The sequence below is a fragment of the Mustela putorius genome, unplaced genomic scaffold (genome assembly GCF_011764305.1).
Source record: "Mustela putorius furo isolate JIRA1106 unplaced genomic scaffold, ASM1176430v1.1 tig00000056_pilon_pilon_pilon, whole genome shotgun sequence".
Taxonomy (NCBI): Eukaryota; Metazoa; Chordata; class Mammalia; order Carnivora; family Mustelidae; genus Mustela; species Mustela putorius.
The window spans coordinates 5,422,665-5,443,001 of NW_025421263.1; the positions used below are offsets into that span (position 1 = coordinate 5,422,665).

A 20,337-nucleotide genomic window follows, 5' to 3' on the forward strand; every position below is an offset into this window, starting at 1 on the left:
ATCCTGGAGAATCAGAAGTATGACTCATGGAAGCTTTCAACAAGTATGCCAACAGTAGTACAGCTGTTGTCTTTTTGGGTTCAAATGAGCCAGTCAACTCGCTTTTCTGCCCTGTTTGCCAGGTAGCCAACTTTGCTTAATACCTGGTACCATTTTGGTGAAATGTCCTTCCTCATCTACATGGTGCATTTACTCTCCTTTATGGTTTGGTAGGAAGTGAAGCATGCCTGTCCTTATTTTTTTACTGAACTGTAAGGAAAAAAGGTACTAGTTAATGGTTATGTCTTGCCTTTTCAAGGAAGGATTGTTGGATGTCGAGAAATTAGAATGTGAGGATGAGCTGACTGGGACTGAGATCAGCTGCTTACGTCTGAAGGGTCAAATGATCTACTTACCTGAAGCAGATAGCATACTTTTTCTGTGTTCACCAAGGTAATCATTTTTTTTTTGATTAATTATAATGGATATAAATACCTATCTTTAGCTAACAAAAATTCGGTAACATTTTATTTAATCATTTTATTTAATCATTTACACTACGTGATCGAAGTGTAATTAGATTTTACAATCCTTGTTTATATACCTCTCTATAACAAGGATAATTTCATTTAACACTTGTAATAAGCTTGGAAGAAATCATGTATTCTTTTTTATTTGCCCTGTCTTAATCAGCTTGCTGAGCGTTTATGCCATTGGATCATGGAAAAATCCAATCTGCAGGTTGCTAATTCTATAGCTTTATACCTTCCAAAGGAGTGTCACATAGAAAAACAATTCTGTAGAGCATCTGATATGATGGTGTGAATACATGGATGTATTTGGCACCGAGAAATTACTTTTTAAAAATATTTCTGGATTTGAACAATTTTATATAAAAAATATATAGCAACTTTAATCAGGATTCACTATTCAAAATATATTACACTGAAACTTATGTAAATTATGTTATTTATAATAACCATCAGAGGAAAATAAAACTGTAGGATGCTGTGTTTCCAGTTTGACAAAACATTTTACTAAAAGATGCATGGGAACTCACAATAAGAAAACTATATCTACATTTACTTAGAAAAATAGAAAAAGGTAACAGACTTGTTAGGTGATATTTTATGTATTTGTAGCTCTGCATAACTGAAAGCTATGCACGTTATTTAGTTAATACATTCAGTTAAGTATGTTTTGGTGAGCTATTGGCTAAAAATTTAAAGTTCATCATGGTCACTTTTCATTTAAATATACTGCCTTAAAATCTCTGAAAAACATAAGGAACTTTGTAGAACTTCAATAAGCTATTAAAGACTATGTAAGACTAAGGACTTTTTTCCTGAGAATATGCATCATGAAAATAAAAGAGGCAAAAATTAGAGAACATAAATTTTTTATATTTTTTAGTCACCCACATTGATTTACTATATTTCATTGGCTGTCCCTAAGTTTTTTTCTTCTGTCTCTTTTCCAGTTGAACTTTAATAGAATGACAACTTTTCAGTAGGGACAGTTTCTATTCATGGAGATAAAGTTCTCTCGGGGAACAGAAGCAGACAATTTGGAGTCTTTTTGTTAATTGCCATATGCAGAAATACGCATAGTGACACATTCACGGTTTGTCATGTGGTACCTGTCCATGTGTATAGAAAGGTTTGTTTTCACATTAAGTGAGATCACCTAAAAGCAGTTTTACTTGTAAAGTAAATAATTTCAAGACAATTAGTTTAACTTTAGAAAAAATATGTTAATAGTTCATTAAAATAATAAGTAAATTTATAGAAAAGTGAGACATAATTTGATTGTTTTCTATCTCAATATGTACATTTTCAGCCATTTTCATTTTAAGCTTATAATCTTTTTATTTTCTCTGCTCATGGTCTTGTCTACCATTTGTCAGATGATCTGGCCTCTTTTCAGATGGGTCTATTCTGAAAGTGAGCTTTAACATACATATGCATTTTAACACAATCGAAAGAGACCATGTGCTTCATTAGTAAACTTTTCGATCATTTTATTTCTCTATATTAACATGCTAATTTTTGCTTTCATTTGTGGACATTTCTGCTGAGAATATGTAAGAAGAAGACATTTTATCAGTCCAAAATTCTTCAGTAAAGTCAATACTTTTTATATCATTTTAGAGAAATTCTTATTGGGAATGCCCAGAAGTAATTACTTTATATTTAAATAATTGAAACCAATAATGTAAACTTAAGACATTTTAACCAAAAAATAAGGTTTTACAAAGCAGTTGCTTACCAGATCATAGCTGAATCAGTAAATATTAGTATGCTATTCTAAAAATAACAGGTAAAAAAATAAATTAGATTAGAGAGATGCATAAAATCTAGCAGGATTAAATAATGTTTCAAAAATGAGAAATATTTTCAAAGGAAACAAGAGTAGTAGAAATTAGAACCAGAAGGGAGAGTAGCACAAATAATACATGTCAAAGAGTTATAAATACATAATATACATGTGGAAGATAGGTCATAAATTTGATTGTAAACTTTTAATCATTGCGTCTAAGACGGAAAATTAACCAGTTACATAAGGCCAAAATGAACTGGTTTCTCAAGAGAGGCATTATTATCCCTGTAGCAGAGGGTAAAAGGACATTTTTCTTCATCTTTTTATAATGAGAGGGAAATGCGATAGCAGTGAATAACAGTCTCGTGTTAAATACCCGATCAGGTCACACCGGACAGGTTTCTACCTTATCTTGCCGTTTACGCCGATGGCACCAAACGTGTGATTTGGCAAAATGTATATCAAGTTCATCACTGCTTTTTGATAGATTTTTAATATATAAAAGAATGAAGTCATAACCTTCATGTGACTCCCCCAATTTTCTTGTCTGTAGCCTCACCTGTTGAATGGGTAGGAGGAACTGAATGGTAGAAGGTGACAGGATTATACTCCTTGACAGTTACCAGGCTCGGGATTATCATGTAGACAAGTTGGCACTGATTTTGCCTCCTTTCCCTCTATAACAGTGTGATGAATCTGGACGATCTGACACGGAGAGGTCTGTATCTGAGTGACATCCCTCTGCACGATGCCACACGCGACCTCGTTCTTTTGGGAGAACAATTCAGGGAGGAATACAAACTGACCCAGGAACTGGAAATCCTCACAGACAGGCTGCAGCTCACATTAAGAGCCTTGGAAGATGAAAAGAAAAAGACAGATACGTAAGAATGAAGCCTCGTGGTGAAGGAAGGGCTTTATATAGTGTGACTCCACTACAGTTAAGTCTGATCAGCACACCAGAGAGGCATGGAACCCGCGGTAGCTCCCAAGTAGTAAATAAAACCTTCTGTGTCACTTAAAAAAGAAATTATGCACACAGAAATAAGTCAGTCTTAATGGTAGTGGGAATATGTCTTCAGTTTTTACGTTGAAAGAACAGATGCCAAAATATCTCTCTTGGAAAATCAGTACAATAATTCAAACGCATCTTTAAATTGGATCTCTCCATTCATTCATTCCTTCACATGAGAACTATGTACTGAGCAACCTCTGTGTGCCGGGGGCTGGGTGGGTTCTGAGGGTTATGAGAAACACTGTCCTTAGAATAGGCCTTTGTCTTTTAAAGGACTCTCAGAGTCTAGGTTATTTTAGGGCTTGGCAGATAGGAATTTGACAGATTATGATGTCATCTGTAATCACAACCATTATATCTGTAATGAGATATGTTAACAAAAATAACAAAATCTGGGGTGCCTGGATGGTTCAGTCAGTTTAGCGTCAGACTCTTGGTTTTGGCTCAGGCCATGATGTCAGGGTTGTGAGATTGAGTCCCGTTTCAGGCTCTGTGGTCAGTGGGGAGTCTGCTTGTAAGATTCTCTTTCTTTTTGCTCCTCACCCGCCACATGTTCTCTCTCTCTCTCAAATAAATAAATCTTAAAAAAAAAAAAAAAGACAAAATCGAAAACTCCTATTTTTCTGTGAATGGTGTATTAAGTTGTGAAATACTGGACAAATAGCATTAAAGGTAATACTTCCTTAAGTATCAATAACTTCAAAAAATATATGATATAATTAAAAGTTAAGGAATATAATTGTGCCTTTTGTGTGTGCTTCTGAATAAGATAAATAGAATTTTAATAAATTAAAATGCTATACTGGGGGTGCCTGGGTGGCTCAGTGGGTTAAAGCCTCTGCCTTAGGCTCAGGTCATGATCCCAGGGTCCTGGGATCGAGCCCCACATCGGGCTCTCTGCTCCGCGGGGAGCCTGCTTCCTCCTCTCTCTCTGCCTACTTGTGATCTCTGTCAAATAAATAAATAAGATCTTTAAAGGAAATAAAAATAAAATAAAATGCTATATTGGCATCTTTATAGGAACTTTTAGACTCAAAATGGATACATAAAAGCCCATGAATTTTGTGATCTGATCATTTCATGCCAATAGTTTTCCATGTCATGGGAGAAAAGAAAAAACTTAAAAAAAAAGGTAAATATTTTTCAGGGGCGCCTTTTCAGTGGGAAAGCCTCTGCCTTCAGCTCAGGTTTGAAGGGTCGTGGGCAGCCCCGTGTGCATACTACGGGGGTCTCATTTGCTACTTGTGATTTTATCTGTCAAAAGGCAATAAAATCACTGGAGTTTCATAAGAGAGTGTTTACTACTTGGTCTCATTTGTGTGTTCATTTTTAATGTTCATTTATAATGTGGCAACTGTCTTGGAAAGTTGGACTGATCTGTCTTACTTCCTATAAGAGCTATTTCATTCTCGAGCACCCATATATATAGATAACAGCATCAGTTTCTGTACTTTTCTTTCCATTAATACATGTGTAGCTGCCCTTGGATGAATGCTGTGCCCACATACAAACACACCAGTTAACTATTTATTGATAGTATGGATGACATAGAGAATGCCATTCAAAGTCCATCTTTATCCTTAGCTGCTTAATTCACTTGTCTTGACCCTTGTATGAGGAAACTGAAAGCTATGTGTAGTTTCTTTGAGACCTCTTCACTTCCCTTGTGACCCTAAGTGAACTCCTTAGTCTACCAGGTATTTTGCAAATTTCAGGAAGTCCCTAGGGCAGGTAGCTCAATTTCCTCCTGCTGCTTGAAAACCAATTCAAACTGTATCCTTTACTGGTGAGTGGTACAACTTCATCCCTGAAAATAACATATTTTATGAAGCCTGTACGATTAAATTTAGCATGGTATGCCCTCTGGCTCTAGGGAAGAAAAAGGCAGAGAAGGCTCATTTGTTCTGCTGGGTCCTCATGCCAAGCGACATCGATCACCCTAGTTTCTGCTTCTCTCCTGTCATCCATCAGCCCTCATCCCCTTCCTCTGTGTTTACCACACTTGCCTCTCAGCGTAATCCCTAAAGTCATCAAAGTAATCTCCATATTGCCTGTAGAAATACAATCCGTTTCTTGCCTAGTTCAGTCTTCATCTGTTTTATCAGAGTCTTATGGAAGAGTGAGTCATGAATGAGACTGAGGAGAAATCTACTGTTTATTTATTTTTAAGATTTTTATTTATTTATTTGACACAGAGAGAGAGTAAGGGAGAGAGAGAGAGAGCACAAGCAGGGGTAGGGGCAGAGGGAGAGGGAGAAGCAGACTCCCCACTGAGCAGGGATCCCAAAGTGAGACTCCATCCCAGGACCCTGGAATCATGACCTGAGTGGAAGGCAGGTGCTTAACAGACTGAGCCACTGAGGTGCCCAGAAATCTACTTCTTTTAATATTATTTACACAATTTCAGGTAGATTTCTTATTCCTAAGAGATAAATGTGCCCCTGGTATTTTGCTACTCAGACAGTGTTTTAAGTGCTAGTGATAACAGCTTTCAAACTGTGAACCATAATGGTGGGTCAGAATTCAGTACCACAGATGAAAACTTTGTCCTATTACCAGTCTTCCACTTTGCCTGTTTATTTGTTTGACTTATTTTCATTTGGCATGAACTGGTTTGGATTTGCAGTTGTTGTATGTGATGAAAACAAATAAATTACAGTATCTTCGATACCTCCCTTACATATATGGCCAGTAATGGGTGTCCTATTACCACTCCAGAATTTTACTGTACATACGATATCAAAGCTCTAGGAGGTGGACAGTAGAAGCACTAAGGCTCTTCCCATCATTTCTTACTGTGGCTTTTTCCCCACGCCGCTGAACTGAACAGGTTGCTATATTCTGTCCTCCCTCCGTCTGTTGCCAATGAGCTGAGACACAAGCGTCCGGTGCCTGCCAAAAGATACGACAACGTGACCATCCTCTTCAGCGGCATCGTGGGCTTCAATGCTTTCTGTAGCAAGCACGCATCTGGAGAAGGGGCCATGAAGATTGTTAACCTCCTTAATGACCTCTACACCAGATTTGACACATTGACTGACTCTCGGAAAAATCCATTTGTTTATAAGGCAAGTCCAGGTCATATCCTAATGTGGGACTCTTTGGAGTCTGAATTCCAAGGCCCTACACTCAGAGACATCACAAGCACCTTCTCTGATTCTAGCCATATAGCCATGCAGCAGCCAGCCTCCGTGTATTTACTGTTTACAATTTTCTTAAATAATTACCTCTTGTTATAAAACTTTCTCTTCCTAGTAAACAAAAGGAAGAGTGCTGATGATCCCCTAGTGAAAATGAAATGTTCAGCAGCTCATTGGCACTTACGTTAATGAATCTGTGCAGGTTGTTTATGACACATAACATAAATTTAACATTTGTTGTATGCTCTGCAGGAGACATTTTTACTGAAATATATAAATGCTTAGCATGGGAAAGAAGTTGGAGACCAGGAGAAGGGTACTGGGGACTCAGATCTGCTTTTAGATAACACGGACTTGAAGATAAACATTTATAAGATATTTCTGCTCTTTGTTTCAATTGAAAACAAATATAATTTTGAAAAAATGAAGTCAGGACATTATTGCTTCATAAAAGTAAGGATGTTAGCCAAACCATCTCCAGGCATCTGGAGTAATAGGAGTGCCACAAAGACTATGGATTTTATAGTGGTTTTCTGAGGTACAATGTAACGCTTTGTGAGCACATTAAACATAAATGGTTAATGAACATGATAAATCACTGGGCTTTGGGTAGTGGCCCTTGTGCCATAAACCATCATTATTTTAGGGAGTTAATGGCAATTAATTGTCCATTGAATTGTAAGGGTATTTGGGGTGAGAAACCCGGAATTACTAGGGAGAGAATAATGCTGTGTCTGGACCTGCCTGTAATCAAAGACCTCAAGTGCCATGTGTGTAAATCTGAAATAATTATAAGGTTTCATCTTGTTGGAGTCGAATGCATTAGAATTTTAAAAGAATACAGAGAAGGAGAGTTTAAAGTTAGCAGTAGCCTTGAAAAAACATTGTTTATATATAAGGGTAGCAAATGAAATGGTAATGTTTATTCTAACCAAGGAACATGTGAATTATATGTGCTGTGCTAGGTGGAAACAGTTGGTGACAAGTATATGACTGTGAGTGGTTTACCAGAGCCATGCATCCACCATGCACGGTCCATCTGCCACCTGGCCTTGGACATGATGGAAATTGCTGGTCAGGTTCAAGTGGATGGCGAATCTGTTCAGGTTAGTGAATATAACGCATATAATAGTAGGAGGAGAACTTTGTGGACAACTGACCTATTCTTTACCAGGCAGTCACTAATTATACATAGATTATAATCTTTTCTTATATCCCATATTTTCATAAAGATGGGAAATCTGTCCACCTATTTGAAAATACCTAGTCTATTACATGTAGTAAAATCATGAGGGTGAGATAAAACTTCCTGTCCTTTCTGGCTTATTTTTAAATACCTCTTTCCTGTGTCTCATCTGAGTTGCCAGAATCATATCTTTGAAATCTTCAGACTTTAGAAAATGAATGTTCCTCCTGGAAGACAGATATCTGTGAAGGTTTTTTGTTTTTATAAATACACTTGGAGTTCTTTTATTTTATAAATATGCTATAATACACGTGGGGTTCTTCTAGAGAATTCTCAAGATTTTTATATGATGGTTCTACATTCTGTAATGTAAAGAAATAAAAAGTTAGTGTTTTGGTGATTGAACTTATGGAAACAAAGTTTGGATTTCTGCAGATAACAATAGGGATACACACTGGAGAGGTCGTTACCGGTGTGATAGGACAGAGGATGCCGCGGTACTGCCTTTTTGGAAACACCGTTAACCTAACAAGCAGAACAGAAACCACTGGCGAAAAAGGAAAAATAAATGTGTCTGAATATACCTATAGGTAAGAAAACATGTCTTAGTTTTGACTGACTTGCAAGAAAAAAGTCTCTTAACGTGTGGCTTAACTCTCAGTGGTTTTATTCTTTTTAAACAGTCATCACTTGTGCTCTTAGGACTGTTTATTTCTTATTTGAGAAAATTGGGTCATTACTCCCACTTCTAATGGTTCCACACCACCTTGGGAATTCCCTTGTATGATCGTTGTCACTAAGACCTTGTGTTACCTTTAAGTATACAACTGTAGTGTGGGTCACTACACTACACTACACTACACTTTTAATTTCGGTTCATACCACTTTCTCTATACAACCATACTCCATACGACTCTCTCTTCCCTGTCCCCTGTCTTTTAGATGTCTTATGACACCGGAAAACTCAGATCCACAGTTCCATTTGGAGCACCGAGGCCCCGTGTCCATGAAGGGCAAAAAAGAGCCAATGCAAGTTTGGTTTCTTTCCAGAAAAAATACAGGAACAGAGGTATGACTAATCAGCATGCAATTCCTTTTTTAAAGACAGAATATAAATACAGAGCGCTAAAAATAAGTGAATAAGTAAATAAACAAAATAGAGAGAGAGCTAGATTATAATCACTGGGAATAGGTCTCATTTGAAAAGAACTCTTGCTAACAAAAATGAACTCCCCAGTGAAGCAGCGGAAATACCGAAACATTAATGAGCCAGTTAGAACAATAATAACTTCCCTAAGTTTACTTTACTTTATACTTTATGCAACGTTGCCAGCTTTTGTCTTCTAATGAAATGAAAACCAAAAGCACCAAAAGGGGAAGACCTGTTTTTGTTTGCTTATTTTTATTCTTCTGCCATAATCTGATTTAAACACGGCTGAGATGAGCGGGCTGTGGGGGGGTTCCCATCCTCTTCCCATAGCTCCCTGTACCATTCTGAGATCACCAGACGGGCAGAGTCAGGACCACAATGTGTAGGTGGTTCCTACATCACGAAGCTTCGGATCCTTCTGAGGGCCAAGCTGTCTCCCCGTGGAATGTCTGGCAATCTTTAGACGTTCTAGTCCCATGGCATTTTTCCTAGAAAGAAGAGCGATTTGTAACCTTCTCGAACCTGAATGACTGCGTAGGGCAGCCTCAGGTTGGTGCTCCTGCTAGGGTCGCATTCTAGCTCGAAGGCCCGCTAAGCCGTCCTCAGACAATGGCCCTCCGCCCCGACTCCCACTGGGCTGCGCACACCAAGGTCGTGCCCACTCTGTTGCCAAGCAGAGCGCTTTGTTAGAAGCGAGTTGGATACTTTGTTACCCTGTTGATGTACTGGTTCTTTAGAGGGGGAGAGGGAGACTCACTGAGTATATTTCCTTTTTCCCGTAGGCATGCATCCCCCTAAAAATGCTGGTAGAGTGTAAGTCCTAAAAGGAATGGAATGCCAAACTTTAAAATATTTATCTTCATCTTCTTTCTGGTCTTTTTACCTTAAATAGTTTACTTGCGGTGTTGGCATGTTTACAGATATTCTTCTGATAAATTAAATTCTACCTCAAGTGTTTCTCATTTGAGGTGGGTGGCCCTGTTTCCCCCAGAATGAGGGCGGGAGGCAGCAAACAGATCTGAATGCAGATCACATTTTCATATGACGAAAAAAAGAATATTTGGGGGGATACTACCTGCTTTATTATCACCGAAAATGAATCCCTATTTATTCCACTCTTGAAAGGAAACAACTCGGGATGACGACTGAATGTTGGACCATGGGATGAAGAGGACCGCAGAAGGGCTCCCGTGGTCCCCAGTCACATGCCTCGCCTAGGAGCCATTATTCCTGTGGATACATATTTCGCTTTGTCCTTTGCAGTTATCCCAAGCCTTTCTCCTTGGTATAGCTTTCATGATTCACTACTCAACGTTAGCTCTGCTTTTGATTATTTTCAAGGTTTAGTATATTACCTGAAGTTTGGCTTTAGATGTGAATGATGTGAGCTTCCTGTGTCTTAAGATCTACCACTGAACATGGTAATTTGCAAGTGGTAGGCACCCAATAAATATTTGTTGATTTAATTAAATGACACTGAACAGTATTTGGTCATGTGTATATATCATATCATGGCTTACCAAATCTGTTTAGTGTTCCATGTATATGTCTATGTATGTTTTAATGACTATAACAACATAAAACAAAGTTTATATTGTGCCAGTGTACATCATTATAGAAATCATTTTCTAAAGGAGTGAGTTCTAAGTTTTAGGGAAAAAAATGCCATTTATTTTCAGATTCCCAAAATAAGAATTAATATACCACACTAAGAAAATAGTGACTATTTTGAATTGTACTCATTTTCCTTCAAAAATAGAGGGCGCACATTCCTGTTCCAAAATATTTGGTTGTTTACTCAAATCATATATAATGTGGGCATTGTAATTCCTCTAAAACTCTATGTTTGTAGTATATCCCTTATATTAAATCTCATTAACCACTTGCAGCTGTTACAAAAAGCTGTACTATTTCACACTGAACAATTACCTTAACTTGGGATAAATGTTAGGCTCTCTAACCACATCCAAGAATAAAATTGGAGACACCACTGGGATACTCCTGAAAGAGCCATTTCTGGCCTTTTATTTCCAGAAATGAGCTTCCTTTTCTTAGCTTGGAAGAATGTGATTATATCCAAGCCATCATGTTCAGAAATGTTACTTTAATTTTGGCATCAAATGCATTCCTGTTGGAATAATTGGCCTATTGTTCTTAAGTATCTCTGATAATTTATTAATATCTACCTTTATAAAATATAGTGCAACTACTTTTGTGTAAAAATGTTTGTTTTGAAATTTAGCATTTCATATCAGCACATCTATATATGTATAAATGTTCCATGTTCATGTGTAAGAGAATCTGCAATAAATTATTTTTTCCACTTGTCTCTAGACAGTTTGTATTTCAACAAAACTGTTATTGATGTTATTGTTGGCCATATTATTACTGCCATTTTTATAAGTACATTTATAATTTTCCCAATTCTGCTTTTTATTATTTTTTACAAAGATTTTATTTATTTATTTGACAGAGAGAGAGAGATCACAAGCAGGCAGAGAGGCAGGCAGAGAGAGAAGGGAAAGCAGGCTCCCCGCTGAGCAGAAAGCCAGATGCAGGGCTCCACCCCAGGACCCTGGAATGATGACCTGAGCTGAAGGCAGAGGATTAACCAATGAGCCAACCCAGTGCCCCGATTCTGCACTTTAAATTAATTTTGATTCACTGTGGTTATACAGTTGAATGGCTCCTCTTAGCTTTATCCTCAAACACTGCTTATCTTTAGTACCAACAAGGTGGGAGAAGCAAGACTAAACCTGGAGGGGCAGATCCACAGATCAATAGGAAATGACAGCAGCCCTTGAGTATCTCTGTCTTTTAGGAGTGAAAAACACATATACCAATAATTAAAATATGTGACATTTGCAGTGATAAAACACAGTTAAGAACTAGCAAGGCTCTAGGCCAAGTCTAGCAGCCTACCTCAGGATCTCCAGCCTCTCCCCGCCAGTCTTCAGTGGCAGCATGAATTCTGTGCGCTGAGTTGGCTTTGCAAGTTCTCTTCCTAATTTCTAAATTCCTTGAAGTCTCCTTGTTGCACTGACCCTGATGACCATTTTGTATTTATTTGCTTTCACTTTTTAAAAAAATTATTGTTTCTGGTCAATTACTTCACACACATTTTTTGGTAAGAATTTTAAACATAAAGAAAAGGTCAAAGAACTTGTACAGGGTACCACCATTCACTTGCCACCTGGATTCTAGAGTTATTAAAAATTTCCTAAATTTTTGTCAATTCCCTTTAATCCATTTTCTAGATCTTTTATTTATTTTGTAGAGCTATAAACCACATACTATAAAACTCACTTTTTAGAAGTGTACAATTTAGTGGTTTTGGTATATTCACCCAGTTGTATAACCATCTAATTCCAGAATACTATCATTATGCCCAAAAGACGAACTGTAACCATTAGCAGTCCATACCAAATTGATCTCTTCCCCCAAAACCCTGGCAAGACTAATCTATTTTCTGTCTCTATTGGCTCACTTTGGGCATTTCATATAAACAGAATCATACAGATGTGGTCTTTGTATCTGGCTTCTTTCACTGAGTATGTTTTTAAGGTTTGTCTATGTTGAACCATAAATCAGTATGTCGTTACTTGTTATGTTTGAATAATATTCTGTTGTATAGACATACCATGTTTTGTTTACCCATTCGTAAACTGGTGGGCATTTGAGTTGTTTCCACTTTTGGTTAATATGAATAATGATCTTGTGATCATCTGTGTACAAGCTTTTGTGTGCCTATGTGTTTTCAGTTCTCTTATATATATATCTAAGAGTTTAATTTCTGGGTCATACAGAACTCTAGGTTTAACTTTGTGAGGAACTGCTCAACAGTTTTCCAAGGTGGCTGCACCAATTTTCTTACCCACCAGCAGTGTAGGAAGCCTGTAACTTCTCTACATCTTCCACAACACTTGCCATATTGTCCATCTTTTTTATCTAAGCCATTCTGGTGGGTGTGAAGGGCCATCCATTGTGGTTTTGATTGGTATCTTCCTAAGAACTAATCATGTTGAACATCTTTTCATGTGCCATTGGGTGGTGGGTGGTCCTGCTAGGCCACCCATGGGGTCCGCAATGACCACCTGACCTTCGCCCTTTCCTTGAAGATCCAGAGCTGGAGGGGGAGCATCCAGCTGTCTGCTGGAATGCCCAGGATCCACACCCCCAACTCCATCCATCTCCAGGCTCCGACCACTACTAAGCTCTTCTCTGATGCTGGTTCCCACCGTGGACCTCCCATAGCTCCAAAGGGACCCAGCAGCTCTCGTGGTGCCTGGGACTGGAGACTGATGCATGAGGGGTCCAGAGAGGTGCAGGAGCAATGGTGACGGTGTGGGAAGTAGAGCTGAAGTGCACTGTGCTTTGGTGAGGTGTGATAGTTTATCACGACTATGGTCAGGGGGGAAAGCATGGATGATTACTATGATACCACATGGGTGAGAAACTTGGCAGTGGTCGAAGTCAGAAGACCTGTGAACCTCTTTGAACCACGGTACCATCATCTGTATACAGGAATGATCTCCCCATGAATTTTTTCAGAGTAAATGAATGGGTGAGAGGGTGTTGGCATTTTGTTTTCTCTCACCACTTTATGGACATTTTTCCTCTTCTCGTGTCTATTCTGCAAAATATAAGCTGAATAACATTACCAATGAAAGATATTTGGCTGTTGAAAAAAAACCAAATTATTTGCCCCTTTATAAATTGGGTTATTTGTTTTTTAATTGTGGAGTTGTAGTTTTTATATTGTGTACACTAAACTTAATCAGATCACAATTTACAAATATTTTCACCAAATATGTGGGTTTTTTCACTTTCTTGGTAGTGAACTTTGAAGCTCAAATTTTTTAATTTTGATGTAGTTAAATTTCTCTGTTTTTCTTTGGTTGCTTATTCTTTAGATGTCTCTAAGAAACCATTGTCTGATCCAATATCACAGAAATTTACAACTGTGCTTTCTACTAAGAGCTTTATAGTTTAACTCTTACATTTAGGTATTTGGTACCTCCTGAGTCAGTTTTTGCATGTAGTGGCTAGAGGGGGTCCAATGTCCTTTTCTGCTGGTGGAGGTTCACTTACCCAGCATCATTTGTTGAAAAGACCATTCTTCTCTCATTGAATTGTCTTGGCACCCTTCTTGAAAATAAAATTGGCCATAGTAAGGGTTTATTTTCTGAATCTCAATTCTCTCTCATTGACTTAGATCTATCCTTATGCTAGTACCACACAGTGTTGTTCACTGAAGCTTTGTAGTGAGTTTTGAGACTGGAAAATACAAATGTTCTAACTGTTCTCTAGCAGCCAGTTAAGCATTGACTTTCCTTGATTTCTTCCTCGTGTCCTTGAATAATCTCACTTGTTCAATCTGTGATGACTAATGATCATGACTAACAGTAGTGGCACCTTTACTTTGTGCAAGGTTTTATTCTTGCCCCTTTATCTGGCTTATTTTGTCAACATCCTCACAACCTAAATAAGTATGTTTTATTTTTTAATGTGCCGCTGTGTTTTGTTTGCTACCATTTCACTTTGATTGTTACATCCATTTTTATAGAGAAGAATAGTCTGTAGTTGTACATGTTTTGATGCCTGTATTTGTCAGGTTGGGAGACCTGATCATACACTCGATCTTAGCCAAAAGGCCGAGAAGCGATGGGAGAACTGATTATATATTTCCTCTTATAAGAAATTTGAAAGTTTGCTCAATTTTTTTCTGGGATAGTTTAACTAATATTTTCATTACCTGATCCTTTAAAAGTTGGAAACAATTTCCCAGGAAGATCTCCAGATTCAGCGCCTTTGTTTTATCTTTGTTTGGGGAAACTCTCTATTGCTTACTCTGTCACTTCTCTGGGAACTGATCTCTTAACTTTTTAACTTATTAGACTTAATATTAGTTTTTATTAAAAAAAAACTACCCATTCAGATTTTTAAAAGTATTTTAACAGGCATACAAAGTAAGCTTTTATGATATTTAAATTTTTTCTCACTTTCGAGGATTATTTTGCCTCAAATAGTGTTTGTTTTCTTCATTTGTCCCTTAGTCCTGTTAATTAGTGACTTTTTTTCTGTTTTCATAGAACTGGCTTTTGGATTGCTTCGTTTTACTATTTTCCAACTTTAAAATTTTTCTTTTAATCATTTATTTCTTCTTTCTGTTGTATTTAATTCAGGGGTATTTTTTGTTTCACTTTTTTGAGTTATATGTTTGTCTTAAAAATTGAATGCTATAGGAGCACCTGGATGGCTCAGTTGGTTAAGCGCCTGCCTTTGGCTCAGGTCCTGATCCTAGGATCCTGGGATCGATTCCCCCATCAGGCTCCCTGCTCAGTGAGGAGTCTGCTTCTCTGTCTTCCCTCGCCCCTGCTTCCTGCTTGTGCTCTCTTTCCCACATGCACACTCTCTTTGTCTCTCTCAAATAAGTAAATAAAATCTTTAAAAAAACAAAATTGAATGCTATAAAATGTCCTCTGATCAAAACATTTGGACCAAGTATTCTGATATGCCATGTTTTAGCTATCATGGTTTTTTTTCACTAATATTGTGTTTTAATTTTCCAGTTTTATTTGGTATTTTCCTTTTGTTCCAGGACTCCTATAATCATATGTTTTTAATTTTCACTTTTTTTTTGTATTTTCTCTTTTCTTTGCCCCAACTCTTCTGTCCTGATCAGTGTGGATCCTATTCCTAGCACCTTCTTTCCTGCAGAGGTAGTTGTCCTGGGAAAGAGAATGTGTAGGTCATTCTCCGTTACCGTCCGTCGCATCCCAGCCTCATCAGACCTTGCCCTTGTCTCCTCACACTCACTCAATAACTGGTTTCTATCGACTGCTGTTCCAGTTTTGGTTGCTGTTGTCTCAGATTGGTCAACTGAGGGGTGCCTGGGTGGCTCAGTGGGTTAAAGCCTCTGCCTTCAGATTGGTCAACTGAGCTTTCTAGTACGTATGAATTTGTGATATCAGATCCTCCGATGTGGAGCACCAGGTCCTTCCTCCTATTTCGTCCCTCAGAGATAATAACCCTGTCTGATGATTTTAGCTACCAGTGGCTCTCAATCCATAGGTTTGAGGTACATTTGGGTGGCAATTAAGTAATTTTGTACTGGTTTAGGCATCTGTGGGTTTTGTACTTTGCAATGTGAATTGTTATGCCTGTTTTTAAGGGACATTCAGGAAGAGTCCAAAAACTGCTGTGAACTGCCATCTTCCCAGAATCCAACATATATTTATTGAGTGTTTACTTGTGGCAAGCACTGCTGTAGGTGTTGGGGATGTATCCATGAACAAACATCCCAGCGTTCAAAGCACTTAAATTCCAGTTTTGGCATCTTGAATATTTTTAAAAATCTGCTTTATTCCCCCTACACTCCTTACTTCAAGTATTTATCATCGCTAAGCTAAACAATTACAAGATCTTTCTAAGTTTTCCTACTTCCTGTCTCTTCCCTCTCCGTTCGCCACTGTGCTGTGAGAGTGGTCTTTCTCAAATCAAAACTGCCCTTTGCCTAAGATCACTTAATTGCTATCCATTTGTCCAGACCCCCTCGGAGAGCATACACAATTGTCACCTTTACCAGCCTTATCTGTTAGTCGCTGCTTTTGTAATTTTCCAGTTTGCTCTTTCTGGAATGCTCTGTACCCATACTCTACTGGCAAATTTCCAATTCTCTTTGGCAGTTCAGTGTTCTCTCATTGGAGATTTCCTGGGCAAATTTAGTTCTTCCTTACCTTATTATTTCACAGTACTTACCATGGTTAGCACATTGTGTATATGTCTGTTTCTATATTGGGCTTTGAGCTATTTAAGGTTAAAATAGTTCCTCCTTTCCTAGATTTATCCCTTGAACCCACCACAAAATGGACACTCAATACTTGTTGAGTGAAGGAAGGAAGAGAGCAGTCTTTTTGAGTCGTGGGGCTGAAAATCAGAATTGAAGGGAAGGAGAAATGGGAACCGGACAAAAGAGGAAACCAAAAAGACTTCAAAAAATGGCTTTACTCAATTTGTGCTTGAAGAAAACCATATTGTCATTGGTGCGGGGGCTGATTTAGAGAGAGGAGAATCAGGATTGAGGGTGGTAGGGAGCCTCTCCTACTTTGCTTTTGGGCCTGCCTTAATGTGGTGGCAGAACAGAAGGTTTATTGAAGACAGATCAAAGTTCAGTGAAACAAACCTAGTGAAAACCACCAAAAAAAAAAAAAAAAAAAAAAAAAAAAAAGAGCCAAATGCTATGAAAATGTTATGACAGTTTGAACTGAAGATATAAGTACATGTTTTAGTGTGGAGATTCCTTAAGAAATTATACAATAGAGTTTCCTTATGACCCTGCCATTGCACTACTGGGTATTTACTTCAAAGATACAGATGTAGTGAAAAGAAGGGCCATCTGCACCCCAATGTTCATAGCAGCAATGACCATGGTCGCCAACCTGTGGAAAGAACCAAGGTGCCCTTTAACCGATAAATGGATAAAGAAGATGTGGTCCATACATACAATGGAATATTATGCCTCCATCAGAAAGGATGAATACCCAACTTTTGTATCAACATGGGTGGGACTGGAGATTATGCTGAGTGAAATAAGCCAAGCTGAGAGAGCCAATTTTATGTTCACTTACTTGTGGAGCATAAGGAATAATAGGGAGAACGTGAGGAGATGGAGAGGAGAAGTGAGTTTGGGGAAATTGGTGGGGGAGATGAACCATGAGAGACTGTGGACTCTGAAAAACAAACTGAGGGTTTTGGAGGGGAGGGGTGGGGGGGGGTTGGGTGAGCCTGGTAGTGGGTATTGTGGAGGGCACGTATCGCATGGAGCACTGGGTATGGTGCATAAACAATGAATTCTGGAAGACTGAAAAGAAATTAAAAAAAAAAGAAGATATAAGTACATGTTTTAAAATGTTCACAGTAGAATGCCAGTTTATATATACACACAAATGTATCTTTCAGAACTAATTCATCGTTTTATTTGGGTTGAATACAAAATGATTCACCAAATGACATGTTCTGTTTTCTTTGTCATTGAAGTGTGTGATATTGTAATTGATGATAAGAATATATATCTCTCATCTCTGAATTTCCTAAGTGATCAGAGTGATGCAGTTGTCTTTTTTACATTGAAGAGCTGACTTTGAGGTCACACCTACAGATGGAGGCTGGTTGCCAGTGGAACCAACCACTGATTAAAGGTCTTCCATTTCAGTACCACATGTGAGCTCCAAACTCCAGGGAGTACAGAAGGGCTGGAGGTTGAATCGAATTGCCAAATGGCTAATGATTTAATCAGTCATACCTATGTAATGAAGCCGCCATAAAAACCCAAGAGGACTGGGTTCAGAGAGCTCCTGGGTTGGTGAAAACATGGAGATAAAGGGTGAGTGGAGTCCTGGGAGAGGGCAGGGAAGCTGCTCCCCCTGCCCCACCTTGTCCTATTCATCTCTTCCATTTGACTGTTCCTGAGTTACAGCTTTTTATTATAAACTGGTAATCTAGTAAGTAAATGTTTCTTTGAGTTTGCATGCCACTCTAGTAAATTAATAAACCCAAATAGGGGATTGTGAGAATCTTATATCAGAAACACAAGTGACAACCTAGATTTGCAATTGTCCTCTGATGTGGGGACAATCTTGTAGGACTGAGCTCGTCCTGTGGATTCTGGTGAGGTCTCTGAGTAGGTGGTATCAGAGTGGAGTTGAAATGTAAGACACCCAGTTGACTTCCTGAGACTTGCTTGGTGGCATGAGAAAATATAAAAACAAACCCAAAACCTATATTGTAAGTGAGTGCAGAAATTTTTTTGGGGGGGGGGTGCAGAATTCTTAAAGGGGAAAAGTCACTTATTTATCTGCTTACCTGTAAGTAGGTTTCTCTTTTTGCTGTCCTCACTGATGACTCTTAGAAACTCTAGAGGGCAGCAGAGAATGCTCTTTAGAATGTGAGTCTGGAAAACCTGGGAGGGACACAGTATATCTCTCAGAAGGGGAATTCACCACATGGGCTCCAAACTGAAGGTCACTTCCTGCATGCAGCTTTGAGTCGATCCCTTCCACCCATCCCCCCTCCCCTAGGTTTGAAGGAATGTCATGAAAATAATTATTTCTATCTTATGTTAACCATTTGTGTAGCATGAAACCTATTCACACTTATCTTGTTCCAAGATTTCACCCAAATACTTCACCCAAATTCTGTAGGAAGCTGTCCAAATCTATTAAAACAGGCAATTGTGACAGAAGCTATAATTTTGTACAGAATTATTATAGATAAACTGAGTTATATTTGTCTCATGTTAAAAGCTGTCAAATACAAGTAAGAGAGTACTATTTATTTATAGGAAGAATATTAGAAAAATTCTTTTGCATTAATTAAAAGCATATTTAGAAGGTTCTTCCTTGCTACTTTTACCATATGGAGAGAGGAAACAGCATAGGGTAGATTTAAACAAAACAAAACAAAAAACCACCACCAAAAAAAAAAAAAAAAAAATTAGAGCCAAAAGGACAGAAAGTTGAGATTATGCTGAGTTAAATAAGTCAAGCAAAAAGAGTTAATTATCATATGGTTTCACTTACTTGTGGAGCATAAGGAATAACATGAAGGACACTGGGAAATGGAAAGGAAAAGTGAGTTGGAGTAAATCGGAGGTAAGTCAAACCATGAGAGACTATGGGCTCTGAGAAACAAACAGGATATTGGAGGGGTGAGTGGTTGGGAGAGCCTAGTGGTGGGTATGGAGGGCATGTATTGCATGGAGCACTGGGTGTGATGCATAAACAATGAACCTTGGAACATGAAAAAAATAAAATAAAATTAAGATGTTAAGAAAAGAAAAATGTCAGGAATCTGAGTCCAGTTCTCACAAGCCCTGTGGTCTTGATAAATCATTTAACTTCTCAAGATTCACTTGACTAATCTCTAAAAAAGGAGTTGGACAAGGTGATATCTAAAGTTAATTCTTACTTTAAAATTCCACTGTTTCTTCAGTAAAAATTCCAGTGTAGTGATGCTATATGATTTTGGCCTGGTCCTTTCAGAAATACTTATATAATCTGTACTTAACTGTACTCACTTTAATGGTATAAGAACATTGAGTAGATCAATTGAGGGATTTTAAATGTAACTTCTAAGAAATAAACAGATCCAAGGCAAAAACCTGGTGTGGGCTTTTGGCTGCAAGCTAAAATCAGGATGACTAGATCCCAATTAGTTTATGAAAGTCTTAATGTGTTTCTGTTAACATTTGGCCTTTTATTATTTACTTAATTATGTTACATAAGTTCAAATTCTTTACTAAAGAGTTGTGTTTTTGATTCTCTAAAAATGTACCTCGATTTCAAGCTGTCATCCTTTGAATAGAAAATTACCTCTTAAAGACAGGAAACATCTATGTTATATGTAAGATTTTTAAGATTGTTACTAGTGAAATTTATTGCCCATTTTGTATTAACTTATGAAATATTTCCCTTAAAAAAAGCTCTATAACTGAAATACGGAAATAATCTATGTCCATCAATGGATGAATGGATAAAGAAAATGTTAT

General features: G+C 37.9%; 1 protein-coding gene across 2 annotated transcripts in view; it reads left to right on the forward strand.

Moving 5' to 3' along the window:
• The window catches only part of GUCY1B1 (guanylate cyclase 1 soluble subunit beta 1), a 49,661-nt gene extending 38,539 nt beyond the window's left edge, over window positions 1-11,122 (forward strand). For both annotated transcript variants that reach the window (XM_004772038.3, XM_004772039.3), the window contains exons 8-14: window positions 299-432; window positions 2,985-3,182; window positions 6,144-6,381; window positions 7,419-7,559; window positions 8,075-8,229; window positions 8,582-8,708; window positions 9,915-11,122. In XM_004772038.3, coding sequence (XP_004772095.1) covers window positions 299-432; window positions 2,985-3,182; window positions 6,144-6,381; window positions 7,419-7,559; window positions 8,075-8,229; window positions 8,582-8,708; window positions 9,915-9,938 — 1,017 coding nt within the window. In that variant the 3' untranslated portion in view covers window positions 9,939-11,122. The remainder of the gene's footprint in view (window positions 1-298; window positions 433-2,984; window positions 3,183-6,143; window positions 6,382-7,418; window positions 7,560-8,074; window positions 8,230-8,581; window positions 8,709-9,914) is intronic.
• Window positions 11,123-20,337: the final 9,215 nt, after the last annotated feature.